This window comes from Anabrus simplex, chromosome 7 (genome assembly GCF_040414725.1).
Source record: "Anabrus simplex isolate iqAnaSimp1 chromosome 7, ASM4041472v1, whole genome shotgun sequence".
Classification (NCBI taxonomy): domain Eukaryota; kingdom Metazoa; phylum Arthropoda; class Insecta; order Orthoptera; family Tettigoniidae; genus Anabrus; species Anabrus simplex.
This window is the reverse complement of record NC_090271.1, coordinates 181361871-181386244: the sequence shown is the minus strand read 5'-3', so window position 1 is coordinate 181386244 and position 24374 is coordinate 181361871. Positions and strand designations below refer to the sequence as shown.

The 24374-nt window shown below is 36.4% G+C and overlaps 1 protein-coding gene across 1 annotated transcript in view; it reads right to left on the bottom strand.

The window, feature by feature from the left end:
• Positions 1-1004: 1004 nt before the first annotated feature.
• GckIII (Germinal centre kinase III) overlaps positions 1005-24374 on the bottom strand; it is a 488327-nt gene continuing 464957 nt past the window's right edge. The window contains exon 10 of the mRNA XM_067151485.2: positions 1005-6972. Within this exon, the coding sequence (XP_067007586.1) occupies positions 6960-6972 (13 nt within the window). The 3' untranslated portion in view covers positions 1005-6959. The remainder of the gene's footprint in view (positions 6973-24374) is intronic.

Genomic DNA, 24374 nt, shown 5'->3' with positions numbered 1-24374 from the left:
TGAGCAGCATATCAATATTCGCTTCTGCTTCAAATGGTGTGTGGACAGAAATCGCAGAGACCAAAGAAACCATATCAGGTCTGGTCGAGCGTGAAAGTATTGTCGATGGTCTTTTATTTTGACACCACACCAATGATTTTTTGCATTATGAGTTACTATGTAAGGGTCAAAAGGTCAACCACTAATATTATCTCAAAGTCTTGAGATATCTGAGAGAAAATGTCAGGCTGTACTTGTGGAAAAAAAAACCGGGCGAGTTGGCCGTGTGGTTAGGGGCACGCAGCTGTGAGCCTGCATACAGGAGATGGCGGTTTTCAGTGGTTTCCTATTTTCACATCAGGCAAATGGGCTGTACCTTAATTAAGGCCATGGTCACTTCCTTCCCACTCCTAGCCCTTTCTTACCATCGTCGCCATAAGACCTATCTGTGTCAGTGCGATGTAAAGGGAATTGTAAAAATAAAAAATCTGTGGGGAAAAAGAACCTCTTGGAGCCTCCACCATGACAAACACCACTGCACTTCCCCAACCACTCTACTCACCTGACAGCTCGTTTTCATTACCTTAAGTTGGAATCCATCCTGAAAGGATGACGATCTCAGTCATTTGAAGAGATGAGTCTGAAATTGCAGATAGACCTGTGTGTGATCCCCGAATTGCTACCAGGACTACTACTGTAAGTGGAAAAGGCATTGGGAGCATTTTATTAATAGAAGAGGGGCGTACTTCAAAGAAGACCCAGCTAACTAGACTACAGGTAAGCCACCGAAAGACTCATTTTTGCAGTTCAGTTATATTTTAAACAGGCCTCATATCAACACAGAAAAGTAAAAAAATATTTCAGATTGGGACTTGAAGCCTAAAAGTTTGCTTACCATCCATGCCACAATTGCTCAAGACTGATAATCCTGTTGTTTTGGCCCTTAAAACTATATTTCTAGGATAATGAAAAAATTAAAGAATTAGACAGGCAAATCATGTTAAAGGAAATGACTAGTGCCGTGATACACATAATTTATTACTTTTATTGTATTTGTGTTTTCTGTACAACCAGATCTCGTACTCAAGAATATTGTTTTCATTTTAATACATGGTATTCTAGTGTACAGAAATTATCTTACCCAAATAATAAACTGTACAGATGTTAAAATCCACAATCATGACATATGCTAACCATACCTGAAATTCCTCCAATGGAGAAAACATAAACAATTAAAATTCAACAATATAAGGTCTCAACATTGAATATTAAAGCATTTGTCTTAATGAAACTCATCGTCTTCACCTCGCTGAAGTCACAATCAACAACCCCAATGCAAAGAACATTGGGAGGAATATTACAACAAAATGTTTCATTGTTAGTTTTCAATTACAATTTACAACAGTTTATACTACAAAGAAAAAACATTATGGTAGATTAGGCTGTTAATTCTTTCGGGCAATAGGTCATACCTTGGTTTTTATAAATTTGCACTTTTATCACAGCAATTGCATAATTCCTTATTTTCCATTTACTTACAGAACAATCACCACTATTCACATTAATGATTAGCTAGTTTAGTAAGTTTTCACGCACAGATGTGAAGCACTTGACATGATGGTTATGTACATATTTGTCTTGCACACATCCACTCATTCACACACATTGGCACTTCCCGGGGCACATCATCACTCGTACAGTAATACTGGAAAATGGTCCATGCTGGAAGCATCGTCCAGAGAGCCGACACCGCACATGGCAGACCTGATTTGTACTCTCTAGTTTGCTTTGCGATAGACACTATTTATTACATGCAATTGCAGTTACAAATGTGTAACATAATTCAATGCAAGAACCTCTACTAGTTTCATTACGTATACCTCCTATTTTAAATAGCTAGAAACAAGTGAATGAACTGCTATTTGGAGCATAAGGTTTGTACCTCTATGCTGCTGTTCATAGTATCCTGCCAGGTGATGAATAATTTGAGGGAAAGAGCACTTCAGAGCCAAGAAGAACGTCTGGCCACAGCTTTAACAATATTAATGAATAGTTTACATAATGACTGTAGTTTGATGTGGATCCTATTCATGCACTTGGCAACACATTTGATCCAGTCTACCAAACATATATAGATTTCTATATATATTTATAAGTATATACATATCTAAAAAAATACATTCTTGTAATCAAGAAAAAATATGGACAAGTCTCCCTACAAGTATGCATGCTACATGTACATATATACACACACTGGAAAGGCTCTGGACAGGAAGTCAACAAAGCACATGGAACGGAATTATTCTGCCTGGTATAAATACATAAACTTAATCTAAGATGAACATTTCGCTGGCAAAAGAATACCAGGAATCGTGGATGCTGCTGATTCTAAATAATAATAGCTAACTAGCAAGTTTACTATTGTCCCAAACTTCTTGGAAAAAAGTCTACTGTTTAAAAGGAAGAAACAAAGATGAACAAATGATAGCAGAGATCGAATCAGTCACTTACATGTCTTCTGCTATTAAAAAATCAACAGACATAAATCTCCACATTCTTCATCTTCACACACAGAAAGACATCTGACTGGATGAGGTTGTAAAATAATTTTTTAAAATTCTTCAAGAATTTACTTATACATATTAATTATGTACAAAAGGCAGGGAAAAAGCTCAAGGCTAAAAAGTGTGTAATGGAAGAAAGATCAATTAGAACCACTCACAATTAAGGCTACTCATCTCTCATGGGAAATAAAGTACAATACCATCATTTGTCAACCTGAAAGTTGTTTCATTTTATGCTGCTTTTTCATTCTTATTAACAAGGAAAATTCCTTAACTTCTTCATTCTGTATGTATGCTCTACAAATGGATTTAGGTTATTCAATAATATCAAAACAAATTAAAAAACAAACTTAACAAATTCCTCTACATTTGTAGGACTGGTTATACAAAGAGAGTTACATAAAAGGAGGCACCAGAACATACTCTACAATATTAGCAGTAATAATCAAGATACAACTGGTCTTATGAAAAGCATAAAGAGATGATAAAAAAATGGGAAATTGGTATAAGCTACAATCAGCAGCTATTATACATAGGAGGGATGATCGACAGACAAATGCTTAACAATACTGACAGAGGCAGATACAATGGTAAAATAAGAATAATATAAAGAGGAAATCAAGAAAAGAGGATTTTTTAGTTTCTCCAACTCCTGCTATCACTGTTCGTTAAAACTGCTCTATTTTCATATGACTCTTCCAGAACCTAATTTCTTTCAAGTCTTGTAACTGTTGATGACTTGTGCCTAATTTATTCAGCTAATGCAGTGTTGTATGAAACACTGACTGCAATGGATATGCGAGATGAAGTACAATGAAAACTGGTTTAACTTAAAAGATAATTTGGAATGAACAATTTCTACTCACTACTTACCACAGCGTTAGACATGAACAGACGTAACAGCAGTAGGAATGTTTTACAGAAACATTTTTGTTAAATCAAGTTTTTGCAGATGACCTGGAGAGACATACTGAGAAAGATTCTAACAACACTCCACAAGGTGGAAAATGCAGAACAAAGTGGTATAGCAGAAAGTTATGGAATATTGTAACTTGAGTCAGATGTAAAATTATGAAAGCAAGAAACTGTAACAAAAAGGGACACATATGACATGACAGCAAGGTGAACAGTTAAGAGGAGAAAGATACAAGCACTTAATAAGTCAGATAAATGGAAAAGCGGAAGATGATATACAGAAACTGAAGACTATAGTGTATTTGTAAAGGCAAAGGTATCTTAAAAAAGGAGTTAAGACAGATATGGAAATGGTAATCTACAAAGATTTATTATTCCCCTGTACTAGCCTATCTTTCAGAATCATAAATACTGAAGAAAAAAGGATAGAACACGAACAAGCAAAGTAAAAGTTCTGAGAAGCATAACCAATGTAAAAAAAATAAAACAAAATAGAAGTAGTTCTGAAACCTTTCATTACAATTCAGATAAATCAAGACTTGTGTGGTGTGATGCAAAGAGATAAAAGATATGAAAGATGGCATCAAGTTTTTTTGATGAAACAAAAATAGATGACAGAACGGCTGTACTATCAGAAAAAGAGATGGCTGAAGGACAGGACATGTTAAAGGGACAAATCCATTCAATGATATAACTCTCATTACAAGAATAATAAAATGTTTGCCCTATACTTATCTGCCTTAAATAGGAATTGTGGTGTTTTTGTAGCTCAGCATGGGTTAGAATTGAATTCAAGGAACAATTATTTCGGATGAACATGTAAACAATAAAATATTTTGAAAATTTAAACACAACAGATACTATGCCTCTATGATATTGGTGAAAAGGCCTTTGCTAAATTATATAAACTAACTGCAAGGAAGGACACACTTAATTTTGAAAGCTTGTTTACGACAGAATTTTCCCGGGGTCCAGTCTTAGGAAGATTGATCAGAAGGGGTCTCTGCTGCAAAACCAAGGAGCTAATATTCATCTTCATCCAAACGTGTCTCAAATGTTATGTAATGCAGCTTACATCTTGGAAAGAAAGACATAATTGTATGTACTTCAAATTTCAGTCTGTGCAGATTCCATACAACAACAAAGATCAACAGTTTTACAGATCAAAGTGAACAGGAAAGCAACATTACAGGATGAGGAGTTATATATATATATAAATAATTGTTATATTGAAAAGAATGGCAGTAGCCCAGTAGTGTGCATGGCTATGCTTTCTCATCCCTTCTTGCTCACGGACAAAACTACAAGGTCCACGGGCCAAGAAGGACACTCAAGGGGTAAACATGTACGAAATTAAGATTAATAAATTTTAGTATTTTTCAACATTTTTGAATGTTTTAATTAACCTGCCTGATTGGTTGCGTTATTAATTCAATAGGGAAAGAGTTTGTAGTTTCAATCCAAAGCTTGTCAGGAATTTCAGAAAAGCAATCCTAGATTTCAAGCCAACAATGAGAGAGAGAGAGAGAGAGAGAGAGAGAACTGGTCATCCTACCACACATACACTCCAGCTTATAAAGCTTTCTCAGAAGATCAGTTCAATCTTTAGGTTGAAGAGCATTTCTATCGAATGACTTACTGTTCTTAGGAACTACCCTCATAATTAAGTGGTCCATGATCATCTTAATTCCATTATATAATTTTTACAATATATCCAACATACAAAAATATCACAAACATCGAAATATCAAAATCAATAAAACAGACATGCTGCTGATTAATGACAATGCACAAAAGGAAGATGTTCTTTTGGCACTGAATAGATTTAAGTTGTGAATAACAATGCAAAACTACATGGAAGTGACCTCTGGACATCACAACTCATGAAATATATGCCCATTTGATTGTTTTAAAAATCTCATTCTTAAGCCAATGCTTCATCATCAACTGAACACCTAAAATTATGTTCAGATATATGAGGAGAAAGTTAAAATTATACTGATTTCAAGGTTAGTTATATAATCAAAAATTGAATTATGATATGTTTTCAGGAGACTTTACAGTAGAAATATCTTATATTAAATGAAAATAAATTAGTAATAAGATATGTATTACATCTATCTGTATGCAATTATAGTTGTCATATGTGTTTTTGAGTGTGTATTTTTTATTGGACAGAGAATCCCTGACCATATAATCAATATAAGCATATTAACTATTCCCTGAGATATGTTTCTTTTCGTTCTTGTTCTTTTAAACTGCAAATGAAATGTTTAAAACAAGCTTATAAACGATTAACTGTGTTATGCAACCAGATTTAAGGTATGTCAAAACATACACTGGTATGCATTTAGTGCATCTGCTTGCTTGTGATATGACTACAGCATTTGTCAATAAATTTACATCAAGGAAACAAAGAATGGGAAGTGCATTTATGATATTTCATATTTCTACACTTTTCAGATCTTATACTGCTGTATTTTCAAAGAAATGAAACATAAGTATATTTTCACAGATTATCAAATGTTAGTCAGCAAATATTTCACGTCATAAACAATCAAAATAAACTGTACCAAGGAAGTGAATAATTTCATATGTGAGTAGCAAGTAACCTAGTGTTGCTTTACAAGAGGGGAGGAAAGACTGGGTTTTAGGAAACAAAAAGTTTCACCCTCCAATGAAGTAATGACTTCAGAATTTTTACCATCCAGTAAGTGAAGTATTTTTGTACAGTATACACTTATTACGATGAACTGTAGCTTTTTATTAATTGGCACCTTCCTTAACAAAACAGGATGCTTTTACTTCCTTTATCATGTAAAGAGTATCCAGCAGTTCTTTAGAAGAAAGAAGACACAATGATAACATTTTCAATAAACAGGACATGAACAATGACACAAATTAGTTGTTCAGCCAAGTGTTAGTTATTTTTAAACATCCGCTAAAGATTGTGTTGTCCAGTCGGCCAGAACCATTATTTGAGACATTTCACAATTTCCTTAACTGATAAGGCTGACATTTCAGGCTCACATCCTTCGACTCTACAAACATAATTAAAGGAACTGTTTCTAAACAGAGTGCAAACTTGTATTGTCTAAATCAGCATGATGTTAAAAATTCATATCACATGTACAAAATAATATAGAAAAACCATGATAAAGTAACAGTGGTTAATGTCTCTTAATATGACTATTACGATGTTTTTGTTATATTTCTATACTCAGATTCTTTTTATAAATAGCATTTTAATATAATATGCACTTATCCATTAATACAAAATTAAATACTATTTCAATCTAATTATTTTACTACTCATCACAAATTATTCATCTTTTCCTATGACTTTACAGGGACCCAAACAAAAGAATCTATACAAGAGATATAGAAACTTTGCAAACAAACAGATAAAGGAGAAGAAATTGGGTCAGATTTAAGGAAGGTCCTGAGTTATATGAAACGCTACATCCTGTAGCCAATCAGGCATTACTTGATAAATTCCTTCTATGAAGTGTCCCTGAAAAGAGAAAGAAGACAATGTTGTTACAAGGTCCATATTAATCATACATATAAAACACACAATATGTTCTTTGGTTATGGCTGTGTGTAGGTGTGTTCTGACAAAACGTGTTAATATGCGAGTAGTCTGTGTATTCAAAATCGACTTTCAACCTATTAGGTTGTGTTATGTACATTTAGTCGTGTTGAAGAGATGTTAAGGACAGAACAAAAATGGCCAACCGGACAACAGTGGGATACGAACCCACAACCTCCCGATTTCGCATTGGTTGCTCTACCATTTGCGGCTGTTCAGTGATGTATACTGTATATTTTCATTGATACATAAAGCATTGAACTATTGTATGTTAATGCAAACAAGGACTGTCAAACTACCAACATCAATGGAACACACCATAACCTCAGTTCGATATATCGAACAACACGAGTGCTTGTGCAGAGTGCGCTAACCTTGTTTCTAGGTAGAATATCAATGCAAAAAATATTTTTAAAATATCAATGCAGAGCTTCAGTGTACAGATTATCACATGTGGTATCACAGTAAATGTGTCCAGTCCAAAGAATCTCATGTAGAGCTATATCAAATCTGAAAAATAAGCCACAGGATTAAACAAACTGTTTAAGAAAGCAACGTAAAAGCGTACAGTTAGGCAATTACACAACTCTATTTGTTGCACCTACTTTAGCGAATGTATATCAACTTGTACTTGCTCTTGTACTTGCTATCAAAGAAGAGCTTGACAGTTTAAAGAAATTGAATATAGAAACTGAAAGGGAGTTAGGAAAGTCATTGAACTTGGCACATGTGAAACTTGATGAGAGTAGCAAACTTATTAAACAGCAGACTGATACGTGTAAAAGCAGATCTCCTGAAAATCAATTCAAGCAAAAAAAGCAGCAATTGAAGGAAACTCAAAATCAGCTTGAAGAACTCTATCAATATTACTGAATAAAAATGTTTGTGAAGTTGTCAAGAATGTTGGTTGTACTTTGGACTTTGAACTTAATAACAAAATAACTGATGAATGTCATTGTTTAAAGGAATGTGTTCACCAGACTTCCTCTGGTATTACTGTCAAGTCTGTCTGAATAACCGACAATGACTTGCTCCTACAGCTATGTAAGGTAGAAACACTTAATACTTGTCATCTTGGGTTTTCTAATAGTGAACCAGTCCAGTGTATGTATGACAGTCAACTCACAGGCAAAAAACTAAAAAGAGAAAGAAATGATTCTTTCTTGAGGGTTGACAATCTTAAAACAATTCCCCTAGAAGATTATGAACATCCAATATTGGATGACTCAAGAGTTTACGTAATATTTCTGTTTATTATCAGAATGTTAAGGGCCTTCAACACTAAAATTATACACCAGTATGCTTAGCTGTTTATGACATACTCTCCTTCCGTCAAGACAGAGAAAGTAAGAGAGGTGGCGGCAGTGATAGCATGTGACCCTTATCAAAGTGTTAGCACTCTAGTTTGTAGAAACATGGATAAAAACAATGTATACGTATTAAAGCTTAAAAAGAATCATGCATTTTTAAACTTATGCAAATCAGTCCTCTCCGTACATCTACATATATTACATCTTATAACACAGCTCTATCCGGTGATTTTTGGTAGCAAAAATGTCTATAACAGAATCATGGAACCCCAGTCTTCCTACAGCTTTTCAGGATAAGATTTTATCCGCTTCACTGCTGAGAAAGATGTTTTGACAGAGACACTAGTAGCGGGAACAGTCAAAATTAAAGAAGCAAGTTTGGTTACTTTAGGTAATGACACATTTAATCCTGAACATGATAAATATTTATACATTTCTAGTATGCAGGACCTTGAATTCTGTTGATGGGTAGATGGCCGAAACTCGGTTTTGAGTACCAGGATGTTGAAATAGTTACCACAACCCGGGACTCGAATGGCCCAGCAAGAAAAGAGTCTGTGTATGTTTCAAACAAGTCAAAATCCAAAAGGGAAAGGAAATCCAGCTTATTCAGTTCGGGGAAGAAAAAACTATATTATATGTCGAACCATTGTATCAAATGCCTGTGGTACTTCACAATGCAGTCTGCACTTTGTATATTTTCATATCACCAATTCACTGCCTTTTAACTCTAACGGTACTTCACAATGCAGTCTGCAGTTTGTATATTTTCATATCACCAATTCACTGCCTTTTAACTCTAACTTCATTTATATATGACAAAGCTGATGAATGTTCGTCCATGCACTGCTTCCAAAACAAATAAAATTCTTCACATTTGTCATTCGAAAAACTCTAGAATTCACCGACCTTGGCAGCACAATATCTTATGTCATTAATTTGGGTTTGTATAGTGTTGAACAGAGTTTTGTTTGGGATAATACAGACAAGAATAAATTTAAAAGAGAAATACTATATTCCAAATCTTGTAGAGTGGCAAAGAAACATCTCAAACATGTTCTTGTTTCACCGTTCCATTCTTCAGTGTGGCCCCGCGGTGTAGGGGTAGCACGCCTGTCTCTTATCCAGAGGCTCCAGATTCGATTCCCAGCCAAGCATTTATGCCTGGCTCTGAGAGCTGGTTTGACGTCCATTCAGCCTACATGACTACTATAAATTGAGGAACTATCTGATGGTGAGATAGTGGTCCCAGTCTAGAAAGCCCAGAATAACAGCTGAGAGGATTCATCACGCCGACCACACGACACCTCATAATCTGTAGGACTTTGTGCTGAGCAGCAGTCACTAGGTAGGCCATAGCCCTTTGGGACTGTTGTGCATGCTTTTTTTTTTTTTTTAGCATAGTCGCTCTAATAGCGTTTATAATAACAAGTTTATGGGTTATAACTAGAGGGCAGATTTTGGCATATTTGCATGTTTTGTTTGTTTCAAGATATAATATGCCCATAAGAAATAAAGGTGATTCATACCATTTGAAATCAAATTGCTATGTTATATAAATGCATATATCCATTCTTGACATACACACATATAAATGCATAACTGCAGGTTTTATTATTATTATTATTATTATTATTATTATTATTATTATTATTATTATTATTATTATTATTCTTTCATATAAAACAACACAAAATATTGATATTCAAATTGGTATAACAATGCAAAGAATGAGTATATAAAAGTTCCGTTTGCTACCGAAGCCTTTACAATGCACTGTTGTTGGCAGTATTAACAAGAGCTTGACTTTTCATCATCATCATCATCTTCCTTCCAAGTATTGGGCCATGTGACCCGTTACGGTCTTGCATTTTACTTTTTGCAAGACTTGAAAGCAATCAAATGTCCTTCCGACGGGTTGCTAGCCTGAAGGAAGTAAGACCATTGGTGGGGCTGCCACCTCTCAGCTAATGGACGCTGAAATCACAGCATTTCCTCCATAATGGATGTAATGGTTATACCGCCGTGACTCGGTCAACAGGGCTGGGAACAGGTTTTTTCATCTCGGGAAGGTGAGGTTGGCGTTTGGGCAGGAGAGGTTATGTCATAATCATAATCATCATCATCATCATCATCCTTCCAAGTACTGGGCCATGTGGCCTGTTACGGTCTTGCATTTTCTTTCCATCGCTTTATTGGACGTCCTATAGATCTCTGTCCTCTTGGTTGATAGCGTAGGATCTCCTTTGGTAGTCTTCCAGATTCCATCCTCTGAACATGATGTTTCCAGTTTTCTTGGTAATCATAGATGTAATTGATTACTGATTTCACATTCAGTCCCTTAAGCACATCTTCATTTCTTATACGATCCCATTTCGTATAGCCTGCTGTTCTGCGCATGAATGTCATTTCACGTGCTGTAATTCTGGAAATGTCTTGAGTTCTTATTGTCCATGCCTCACTGCCGTAGCAAAGCGTTGGTCTGGCTAAAGTGTTATAAAGACGTAAGCGAGTGTGTTTTTGGACAAGAGATGGCTTCATGATATGATTTATGATTCCTGTTGTTCTGGTAAATTTGGTTATTTTTGCAGAGATATCAATTTCCCCTTGATAAGATAAATTGTATCCCAGATAATTGAATTCGTTGACTCTTTCCAAAATTTTATTATCTAAACAGATTTTACTTGGGATAGGGTCCTTCCCCTTAAAGGCCATTATTTTGCTCTTTTGTGGTGAAATGATCATGTCGAATTTTGAAGAGACTTTCTGGAGATTAAATACTGACCACTGAAGATCATCTTCTGATGATGCTACCAATGCAACATCATCAGCAAAGAGTATGGCATCTAGATGTGTGAGATATCTGCTGACTGGGATTGATCCATGCCTTTCATGCCTCCATTCCTGTATTATGTTGTTCATATAGATTATGAACAACAAAGGAGAAAGTCCACAACCTTGTCTCACACCTCTGCTGATCGGTTTCCATTCAGTCTGATGATTACCTAACTTTATTGCAATAAGGTTGTCACTGTACATGTTGTATATGTTATCTATTAACTGTTGTGGGACATTATCTTCTGCTAAGATATTAAGAAGTCTGTTCCTATTAACTAGGTCAAAGGCTTTCTTAAAATCAACAAATGCTATGTGTTTCCAAGTTAAATTCCCTGCGTTTTTCGACTAAGATTTTCAAGGTAAAGTAAGCATCAGCACACGAGCGTCCCTTTCGAAATCCATGTTGTTCATTTCCAATCACATTTTCATAATACCTGAATAATTTTTCTCTGACAATATTTGAGTAAATTTTGTAACCTGAGTTGAGTATACTTATCCCTCTGTAATTTCCACAATCTTTCACACTGCCCTTCTTATGAAGAGGAATAACTATAGCTTTTTGCCAATTCTCTGGGGTCTGTTGCCATTCCAAATTAAATTGATGAATTTGAGAAATCTTTGCTTGAAGATGTCACTGGAATACTTGAATAATTCTGCATTTATTGAATCTTCTCCAGATGCTTTTCCATTTCTAAGTTTTCTGAGTATTAGCTCCAGTTCTTCGAGTGTAATGATTTCCGAAGACTTGTTAAGAGATGTTGGCAGAAGAAATGGCTCAATATTTGAACCTCTCCAAAGGTTCCAAAAATAAATGAGGCACTCCGTTAGAGGTATTGCATTAATGCGTATGTCTTCTTTTACATCATTATTTAGTTTCTTGAGTATTTTATAGGTCTGTGGTTGTGGTCTTGTTATATCAGTCTCCAGTTGTGAAACAAAGTTTTCCCAACTCTTTATGTGCTTTTTCCGCACTTCCCTTTTTGCTATTGCTCTCTTGTGGTGATGCTCTATTTTATCTTCTAATTTGCCAGTTGACAAAAAATTTTTATAAGCATTTCTTTTGTCTGAAATAACCTTTTCAATCTCTTCATCCCAGATTCTTAAACCCTTTTTCCTCTGCCATTTTTTCTTAACTCCCAAACTCTCAAAAGCAGACTGCTTTAAAATTGAACACAAATTAGACCACTCCATTTCCACATTGTCACTAACTGGTGTCATCTGTGTAAGTTCGTTAAGTCTGTTCTGGTACAGCCATTTTATACTGGGGTCTCTTAATAGGTTAACCTTATAAGAAGTTTTAATTTCTTGTGTTGTTTGTGTGTTTCTTTTATACCATCTAGGCCTCAGACGAATAGGTGCTACTAATAGATAGTGATCAGTTTCCAATTCAGGGCCTCGATAGACTCTTGTATCGAAGACTAAATCTGCCAATTTACTATTACAAATTATATAATCTATAATCGATTTCTGATTTCGTGCAGACCACGTATACTTGTGGGTGTCCTTGTGTGGGAACATTGTGTTCATAATCTTTAACTGATTGAAGACAGTGAAATCTATTAATTTCGGTCCATTGTTATTACGGGTTGTTTCTCCGTGGGTTCCGATGTGATTCTGAATTTTCTCATTACCAACTCTGGCATTGAAGTCTCCCAGTAATAGTAGCATATCTTGTTTGTTACTTTTATTGACTATCTTTTGCAGATCATTATAGAACCCATCACTTTCGTTTGAATTGCCCTCCACTGGAGCGTATACCCCTATAACTGTAAGATAACCCCTGAATAGTTTTAGTCTTAATTGGATAATCCTTTCATTCCAAAAAGTGTAGTTATCAATTGTTGATCTTAATCTTTTGTGTACCATGAGCAGTACACCCGCCTGTGCTCTAGTATCTCTGTCAACCCCACTGTAAAACTGTAAATAATTTACTGTCTCTTTTGATCCCTGAAGCTTTCTTTTTGTTTCTGAAATTGCCGCAATTAAAATGTCTTTTTTTGCGAGAATGTCATCCAGCTGGTCATCTTTGTGTGAGATACCTTGTACATTCCAGGTAGCACATCTAAAAGTATTTTTCTTCTTCCAATCTTTGTCCATTTCACTGTCCTTTTCAATGCCAGGAGAGGTTATGTATTCCACATAAAGTTAATTTTAGATAATATACAGAACAATAACAAATAGGTAATGTGCCAAGTTCTTCATGATATAGATAAAATACATATAAAGTGTATAAAATATAATAATTTTAAAATATTCACCGTATAAGGAAACTTCAATCTTCAAAGAATATAAAAGACTTGTTTATAATAACCATAGCAACTGTCACTAATCCTTCACAGCTTGACTTTTCACACCAGGTAAATGACGGGGCTGTACCTTAATTAAGGCCACGGCTGCTTCCTTCCACTTCTTAGGCCTTTCCTATCCCACTGTCGCCATAAGACCCATCTGTGTCGGTGCGACGTAAAGCGAATAGCAAAAAAGAGCTTGACAGTGTATAATTTTTTTTTTTTTCCGGTGGCCTTTCAGATGTTAGAATCACAGAAAATGTTTTATGAGACCTGAAGAAGTGGAGGGGAGAGATCCTTCCTCGAGTTTGGCAGGGATCAACCTAAACTAAATAATACCACTATTTTCTTTGTTCCTGCGGTATTATCACTAGCAGCACTTAACCAGTCCAGACGAATATTTTGTAGCTCTGATCTTTACAGTTTCATGTTATCCAGTATCTGTAGATAATGTGCTGATGTTGGCAAGCCTGTTTAGTGCATCTGAACTTGCCGGAATCGCCGCTATGATGAATCTATAACCTATACTTTCATTTCTTTGTTGTTTGGCTCCATAGCTAAATGGTTAGCATGCTGGCCTTTCGTCCAGGGGGTCCTGGGTTTGATTCCCAGCAGAGTCTGGGATTTTAATCTTAACTGGTTAATTCCAGTGACTCAGGGGCTGTGTGTGCGTGTGTGTGTGTGTGTGTGTGTGTTGTCTTAAGTATTAGAAATCATCCTAGATAGGGACCCAACCTCACAGATGCGCAGGTCACCTATAACGGCGTCAACTCGAAAGACCTCTCTGGAGGCCACACACCATTATTATTATTATTATTGTTATTTAATTGTGCATTGGAGAAGGTTATGCGTGAATGGAACAAGAAATGCCAACCAACTATCAAGATCGGTAGAAATATTAAACTCAACTGCCTTGCTTTTGCGGACGATTTAGCATTACTTGCAAATACAATAGAAGAGGCTAAATTTCAAATTGAACAACTAGAAATTATAGCTAAAAAAATGGGATTACAAATTTCATTTGAAAAAACAGAAATGATGCCAACTTTTAAAGTTGATTTACCAGTTATTCAGCTGAACAGTAATAAAGAGATTAAAATTGTTCAGAAATTCTAATATCTTGGGGAAATAATAACATGGAACACAAATGAAAAAGAAGCAATAGAACACAGAACAACTAAATTTAAACAAGCACAAAGACTTACCTGGCCAACCTATAAAAAAAAATCTCTTTCGATAAACGCTAAGCTGAAACACTATAATTCCATAGTTAAACCAGAGGCAACCTATGCTAGTGAAACTTTATTCAAATTAAATGTAAAATCTACAACAGACAAATTACAGAAAACTGAGAGAAGAATTCTTAGAACAATTATTAATAAAAAACACCAAGTTGATGGACAGTGGAGATTGTTGCCTAACAACATTGTCTATCGTGAATGTGAATCAATAATATCTACAATGCGTAAAAGAAGAATTTCCTTTTTCTGTCACATATCAAGATTAGCAGACACCAGGATATTGAAACAACTATTCGATTACTTTTTGAAGAATAAAATCAATAATAATTGGTTCAAAGAAGTTCAGGACGATTTGGAAGAATTGGGTATAACTCGGCAACAAATCAAAGACAGAAAAGAGAAGAGGATTTTGAAGAACAAAAGCATAAGTCTCAAACTAAAAGCAGTTGAACGGAAACAATATACTATATCGGACACACAAAGGGCTTCCAGGTCGGAGAGGATGAAAAAGTTCTGGGAGAAGAAGAAGAAGAAATTAACTCAAATGTATTGATTTCAGTGCTCCAATGTGGGCGTAAAATATGTAAATAAATAAATAATAATTATTATTATTATTATTATTATTATTATTTCTTTGTAGTATGAAGAACAGTAACCACTAGAAATCATGCCAATACAAAAAACAGCTAAAAGTATTCTGCTTCAGCAGTTGATATTTGGAGAACCAAGTATTTTGCGAGTATGCAGTAGTGCATAAATGAGTGCATATAGTGCTGTTTTTTAGTGCATAGATGCATGCATATTTTGCCGTTTTTAGTGCATACGAATCCGCCCTCTAGTTATAATATGGCTCATGGAAGTCATCGGCTAAAAGACTGCATGTCTGGCTGGATGAAAGTGATAGTTTTGATTTTGAAGACATAGGTGATTTGGTGAGTGATGGTGACACTGCTCGACTACCTGGGAAAATATATTTCTTGTTACCAATTGAACAAATATCATTGAATGGATTTAAAACTTACACACATATTATCTAGATATATAATACGCATCATTTTGTATACCTAGGATTTTGTGTTTCATGTTTCATTTCTTATTTTATGTAGTTCGAATTTTTTACCATAACAATCAGGATCCTGAGTGTAAAAAGGCTGATGATGCCCTTTTAAAGGGCGAAACATGTCCCTTCAAATTTTAATTTAATAGGATGTAAGTCCTAATTTTGTAAATTCTATTGTATTGAATAGGTTGATCCTAATAAATTTTAGTAATATCTTAAATTGAAGGATAGGAATTGCGCCGCATTCACCTGGGGCAATGATTAATGACTGACAGATGAAATGAAATGATACTGGAGAGTGTTACTGGAATGAAAGATGGCAGGGAAAACAGGAGTACCCGGAGAAAATCCTGCCCCACCTCCATTTTGTCCAGCACAAGTGTCACATGGAGTGACCAGAATTTGAACGCCGGAACTGAGTGGTAAGATGCCGGCGTGCTGCCGTCTGAGCCACAGAGACTCTGCTCAAACCTAATAATTTTTTCTTTTGGTTTTACGTCGCACCGACACAGATAGGTCTTATGGCGACAATGGGCTAGGAAAGGGCTAGGAGATGGAAGCGACCGTGGCCTTAATTTGCCTGGTGTGAAAATGGGAAACCACGGAAAACCATCTTCAGGGTTACCGACAGTGGGGCTCGAACCCACTATCTCCTGGATGCAGGCTCACAGCTGCGCGCCCTTAACTGAATGGCCAACTTGCCCGGTCCTAATAAAATTTGTAGAAAATATGCTCACAGAATTAATTGTAACATACTTTTTTATTAAAACGGAATTATAAAATATGTTAGTATGTTGTGTTGTGTGCCACACAAATTGTGTTTGCGTGTGTGCTAAGTTGGTCTCATCAGTTGATAAATAGCACATCCACACTGGCAACCAGGAATGAGTTAGCTGGAAAATTTATAATGTCCAATAACGCACCATTTACACTGGTATTATAAATTTACTCTTTCGGGACAAATATTTCAGGTTCCCTATGGGAATCAACATCTGTATCATATACCTCTGTAGTTATCTGGACAGCTGTTATCTCCTTTTTTGTGAAGCGGGTGGATGATAGCTGTAGTCCAGTGTTCGGGAAAATGTTCTGTTGTCCATATTTTCGATAGAGCCATGTGTAGGGAGATTTGAAATATGTCACTGGCACATTTCCACATTTCTGCAAAAACTTGATTTTCTCTGCATGCCTTGTAGTTGTTCATCTCCTCGACTGTTTCCACCTCTTGGAATGTTTCGGGGTTTAGGTATTCAGGTTTGGTTTTTACTGTGGTGTTTGTGTTAATTTTTAAAAGTTCTTCGGGCTCTTCACAGTTCAAAAGATTATTGAATGCTTTTGCCATAATTTCAGTATTTTCCTTATTACTATGCGCCATTTTTCCATCTTTTCAACATTAATGTAGGAGAGTTGAATTTCTTTAGTTGTCTACCAAAGATTTTATGGTAGTCTCTAGAATTGGTTTTATGGTTTTCTTCTATTGAGGTGATTATATCTTTCTAAAATTGTCTCTTAATTTTTCTAATAGTTTGAGTGAATTTTACCCTAATATTTTTGAGATTGATGGCATTTTCTTCTGTTTTATGAATTTGAAATTTTAACCATGCCTGGTGTCTTTCTTCATGACATTTGTCACATTCTGGTGTCCACCAAGCATGTTTTTTTTTTTTTTTTTTAGATTTAAGGGGGCTAAATTTTAAGCCCGTTGTTTGAGAATTGGTATAATTTCTTCTAGATAATCTTTTAATTTTATGGTCTGTGTGACTTCTTGATATTTGTCATTTTCGATTAATTGGTGTGGATCGTAATTCCTTTTTCCTTTATTGTTTTTTGATTTCTTCTTTAATGGTGTGAATTTAATTTTGATTTTGACTATGTAGTGGTCTGAACTGGTGTCTATTCCTTTCAGCACTTTGAACATTGTAAATTTCTCTATGAAAGGATTTGTCCATACACACATGATCCAGCTGCCATTCCCCTTTTCTCCAGTCAGGGTGTTTCCAACTTTTAAGTTTGTTCAGTCTTCTTTTGAAGTATGCGGATTTGGAAATGAGGTTGTTCTCTGCATAATTCAACACGTCTTTGACCATTCTTATTTGTAAATTTGTGTGGAGCCCATTTTCCAATTATATCTCGGTATAGTTTTTCCTTTCCCAGTTGGGCATTGAAATCCCCTAATAGAATCTTAACATTGTTTGTATTTATTTGATTTATTGTCTGTTCTAGGAGATCCCAAAAAAAATTCCACTTCTTTCCTGGTCTTTGTTAGAAAATTTTTCTCATTTGTGATAGTGGGCATTTAGGATAGTATACATTTTATTTGTTGTTTTTAAAGAATGTGTTCATTTATAACAAGATATGTGAACACTATGCCTTTGCTAGCAAGATGTAGTGTTTACAGTGCACTATGTCTTCTAGTATGGGCTATATCAAATTGTTACCTTCATTGACCGGTCTCAGTCTCATCCTTGGCTTTGACAATATGAAAGTGACTGAGGTATGAGTGATGCTAGCAATACCATTCCTTATGCATCCAGTCCCTGTTATGAATGGTGTGAAAATATCACTCATAGGGTCGATTGGTGCATGTATTTCAGTGGGCTTGGCAGACTGATATGTAATAGCAACAGCTGGCTCAGTAAGGAAAGCAACGGAAAACTACCTCACTCCTCATTTCCCTAGTTCGCCTCTTCATTAACACCTAGGCTATTTATGACAGCTGTTGGCGGAGCTGCAGAGGATCAAACCAGCCTTCGGGCTGAATACCCAACATGCACATACATGTGAACACTTGAAACTGGATCAAGATACTTCTTACAACTATTTAACCCTCTCCCACCCATAGCGTAGTAAAACGTACCTGTCCTTCCAGTCACATTCATAAGTCACCTACTGGCAGATTGGCGAATATAGCCGACTATTACTAACCTGTGCACTATCTAGTGACCATATATGTTAGTTTCCTTCTTTTAAAATCACTGCCTTCTGTATTTCATATTAAGCCTGCACACGTTGTGGGCACCAAGACTCTTTGCATATTGTACTGGGAATCAATGCAATGAGAGGTTGATGCATGTATCAATGCTAACAGAGGGCATTTTGAATTTTTCTTTCTTTCTTTCTTTCTTTCTTTTTTTTTTTTTTTTTTGCTTTACGTCGCACAGACACAGATAGGTATTACGGTGACGATGGGATAGGAAAGGGCTAGGAGTGGGAAGGAAGCGGCCGTGGCCTTAATTAAGGTACAGCCCAAAGCATTTGCCTGGTGTGAAAATGGGAAACCACGGAAAACCATCTTCAGGGCTGCCAACAGTGGGGTTCTAACCCACTATCTCCCGGATGCAAGTTCACAGCTGCATGCTCCTAACCGCACGGCCATCTCGCCCGGTATTTTGAACATTTCATGTAAGAAAGTGTTTCATGTGGCGTTCTGGTACGTTCTGTTTCTATGTGTTTCCCATGATTTTCTTCTACAAGTGAGGAATGTTGGCTAAAAGTCTGGCCATACTTTATTGTTACACCCTGCATGTCAAACATTACAATGCTATTATTTTAGCTGTCATGCAACTACTTTCACAACAATCATTGCTCATTGTTTAGTGACCACCTGGTTACAAATTATAAGGGAACTGTCAACAGTCACTTTAGAGAACTACCATGATATATATATATATATTTCAGTAGATAGTCTGTATGTATATCCATCCCTTGTCCCATTTTTCCACACGTCGGGTATGAAGTGAGATGAATCTTCGTACTGAGCTTTTCCAACCGGATTTCAATCTCATCGGACAAGTTAATGAGATGAAATGAATGACGGGAGAGGGGGAAAGCCGGTGCCAGCGCATTGCCGTCTCCTGTCGAATATCACCACAGGTTTGCTCAAGGGTGAATGTCCCTATCCGACAGACAAATCACCATCAACAGTGTGATGTGCCCTCACTCCATATGAATACTGCAGAGGTTTGGAACTGAGTCTGAGCTTTTGGCATGCAATATAGTGATTAGATATTGTATACCACCATCTCTCTTACCCTGCTGGCCAACATTTTGTTGATGACTTATTTTTATTTTTTACCAATGGGACTCAAACTGGCTAACCATAGTGTCGGACCATACAGACTTGATGCCTGAATGATCATGGCCAGAAGGCAGGCTATTTCAATGGACAGTATATTATTCTCAATGTAATTCTCCTTATGTAACTACTGAGACCAAGTTCATATAATCCCCCATAATAGTGACTGAATGACTAAATGAAGGTGTTCCTTAATCTCTGTTGTAATAATGAAATGTGAAAATTTTGTATAAGATTGACTACTGTGTACTTATGTACTGAAATGGGGAAATATAATGGGGTTATTCTAAATTAGTTACCTGAAAATAACATTAAATAACTCCCAAAACAGAATTATTTTATGTTATTGATCTCCAAAATCCACATTGACATAATCAGAAGATTTGTTCACTGTTTACTGTGGCTTCCACACGGAACTCAAACCTTCTCTACCTATTATCATCACTCGATGCCTGAACCAGTTGCAACTTGTAACACAGCATTCATAATCATAAAAGGTTCCATACTGTAGGCTGCGGAATGGCCATTTCCAAATTTGCTCTAATTGTAGGCTTTTTTGGATTTGTGCCTACATTCATCTTATGGCTTCCACAATGTAGTCTGCTACTAGGGGATGCCCATGCTCTTTCTCTCAGTGTGCCACACAACGCCTTTCCCAAATCTATCATACTATGTTTTGATAGCCTTTACCTATGACAGAGCTTTCTGATACTCTGCTCTGAAACGATTTCATAGGGAAATTTGAGATTGCGTTTTGTAGTACAGTAGAACCTCGATTATACGTTCCCGGAAACTACGTTTTCCCGTATTATTCGTTCAAATTACGTGGTCCCGCGAGCATCCTAATTAAATCATGTTGTAAAAATCCTGCATTATCTGTTCCTCGAAGAAACGATTTCCCGGATCAACCGTCCAGAAATTTCAGTCCCATCAACGCTAAATCCTCGATCACACGGTTTTTCAAGAAACTGTATCGTCCGAAAGGACGGCTACGGCATACTTGCGGATCTTGGTGTTGACGTCCCGTCATTGTGGTAATTTGACGAAGTACTGTACTGGAAAAGCGATCGGCGGTGAACTTGCATAAGGGATCACCTTAACATAGCATTCGGGTAGTATTGTTTGGAGAATCCTCGGAAATCATAAAGCAGAGAGTGCCCATGACAATTGGAAGGAGACAGAGCGCACTTCGATAGCTCTATTTGAAGACAGAATGACTTTCGTTAAATGTTCGTACTTGCAAAATGTCTACATTATGTTCAGGGTTAGATGTTTATTTTTTTTTACTTTTTTTCGAATGTATCAGCGAACAGGTTTTCGGCATTTCCCTCAGGGCACTATATAGTCAATGGGCTTTCAGGCAGGAATCGAAACTGCTCCTTCTTAAGTAACACAAATTTAGTATTTTAATATTCTCGTATACGGTTATGTTATCGAGACCAGAACAGATTTTGCACCTTCCATACATAAAGCCATGGGAGGTTTTGGGATTGCTTATACCTCTTTTCGTCCTAATATAAGACTGGGAATTTCACGTTTTTTTGTTAAAATGTTATAAAAGCCGCGGTCGTTTTATATGTGCACGTTACATTTAAAAACTTTATCATTTCGCACTCGTACCGACTTGTATTTATACGGCGGACGCGCTTTCCAGCTGAGCTCAAGGTCGCGAATAATCGTAATTTCGGAAGTGTTAATGATACATTTTCTCTTTCCAATTTGATTTTTTGCTATGGGCTTTACGTTGCACCGACACAGATAGGTCTTATGGCGACGATGGGATAGGAAAGGCCTAGGAGTTGGAAGGAAGCAGCCGTGGCCTTAATTAAGGTACAGCCCCAGCATTTGCCTGGTGTGAAAATGGGAAACCACGGAAAACCATTTTCAGGGCTGCCGATAGTGGGATTGATTGTTATTAGTGACGGGCAGAATGCATTCGAGAACTTGAGGATTGATACTTTCGAACATATTCTCGAGTTCAACATAACCTTTAAAAGTCAATGTAGTCTAAGCCTAATTTACGTGGTACAAGATTTCCATAAACTGAGTAGGAACAGTATACTGGTGACCAAATTACAATGGAAGATTTAAAAATAGAATTTTGCCATCATGCTGGACGCTTTTGTATCTAATGTACTTTATTTTGTTAGATTAGAGAATGAAATCTACCTGTGGTCGATTGTTGTTTGGCTTGGTGTTACGGGTATTAGATTTCTCAAAGAGTTTGGCTGATCAAAGTTGCTAAACTGAAAGAAGTTTTCAGAGGAATATGACTAAGTTTCCCCGGTAAAACTGAGAGTAAAGTTTCGAGATTTTTAAGTCGCGTGCCGGCAATTAACGTTTCAAGCTAGCCCCGCGGTCTAACTTGCCTGCCTCTCACCCGGAGGGCCCGGGTTCGATCACTGTCCTGGTCAGGCATTTTTACCTGGATGTGAGGGCCTTTTCCGAGTTGTTATTCTACGATTAACTTTAACTGTGCAGCTATTTAATGGTGATATGACGACCGCGATCTAGAGAGCCAGGAATGACGGCCAAGAGGATTCGCCACACTGACATGCGTCACCTCGTAATCTGCAGGTCTTCGGGCCGAGGGGGGTCGCTTGGTAGTCGGAAGGCCCATGGGGCTGTAATTTTGGTTTGGTTTAGGCGCGTTTGTAAGATTATAAGTATACATATTTCATTTTTGTAATGTTTAGCCAAATTGTTGAAGGTTCATTCATTCCCGGATTTTCCGTTTTCCCGTGTTGTACCTTTTTTTTCTGTGGTCCCTCCAAAAACGGAGAATCGAGGTTCCAGTGTATTACAGACAACAATGTACATGCTCCACACCACTGTACACCTCAAAGGTGACTGCTTCATGTAACCCACTAAACATGTGAGAAGAGTCTGTGGAGGGAACTCTGCCGGCTAGACTGAAAGCTTGATGAAATGGTGCAAGAGAAGTATGTTTCTTAAAACGGCGTGAGGTTTGGTAAATATCTGAAGAAATTTCAAACAATAATTTTGAAATAATTATTCAATGATACTTTCAGGTAACTAATTTAGAATAACCCTGTATAGCACTCCTGAATATAATGGAGGCTATTAGGCATAGAGGTGTGAAAATATTTAGGAAGGCAGTCCAGATAATTCAGATATCAAGCGGATGCAGGGTAGTCACGCCAATTGGGATGAGTTAAGATGTACCAGCAAATCTCTTTCACTACCAACAAAAGTAAGAGGCTCTGACTGAAAATCTATAGTACATAACAAAGTTATCCTAAAAGCAAAACATCAAGACAATCACTAATTAATAATTACAAAACTCGTCGGGAGGACTGACACCAGTACTGTAAAGAAATGCATTGACGAAATCTATACTTGGCAGGATTAGTAATATTCTCAGAAGACAAAACTTAAACAAATGAGTTTTACTTTCAGTTCTTGGTATGCATTCAACAGTCATTCTTATAATTTTTAATATAGTTCAACATTTGTACAAAAGAACATGACAGATTTGGTAGGGGTGAATAGAATGCTCCCTCATTTGATCCTATTGGCTGTTATGCAAAAAGAGTTGCCAGCGTGTGCTGATGGTATTACATGGACACTTTAAAATGACTACTTATTAAAATAAGTACAGTAATTAATATGTAATTTCTGTCTGTGTAGAAGAAAATTACATAAGTTCTTCATCGCTGAAATGCTCCCTGTATTCTTGTTGTTAAGAAAACAACTTTTTACATTTTTTGTTATTTGAGAATATCTACTGCTACATGTAAGGGTGGCTGTTCGTAAAGGAAGGCCAAGGATTTGCTCTCCATGCAAGAGTTATTTTAGTCTTGATTTCCAAATAAAAGATATAAGAAATAAAAGTGAATGGTTCTATTGCATTGTATGTACGGTTTTAAACAATGTTCCTTGCCACAGGGTAAAATTAGTAATATGCTTTCTGAGTACAGAGACTCAATAATCCTACAACATCTACCTCTATGAGATACAACTTCTTTATTAAATGGTTAGTTCATTATAAAGAAAGCTTTACTCCTACACATCATGTGTTCTATGAAGGACTATGTATACCAAAAAAAAAAAAAAAAGGTGCGAGGTGTGTGATGTTAATGAGTAAATGTTGTATTTGGGGTTGCTTTGAGCCATGTGTGTTCTGTAAACAGGTAGTGACAATAGTCAATCTGGAAACGTGATCAGATTTTCAACCAGCCCAGCAGGGAGGCGGGTGCTTCTTGTGGATCTCAATCGTGGCAGTAAGCTGTAGATTTATCCACTAGTGTATTTTTTGAATATGCTAGAGAGAATCAAAGTAACTAATCTCATTCTTGTTCCGTATTGAAGATGATGTATATCACAAATATTATAATAATATTTATAAAACCACCTATTCAATACAATACAATACAAAACTTCACCCGGGGAGGGATTTAAACGTGGACCTCCAAGCTGACACGATCGTCCCATAGCAAGTGCACTATGGTGACAAACAAGTGTCAACTCATATTGTATATAGAATGATAG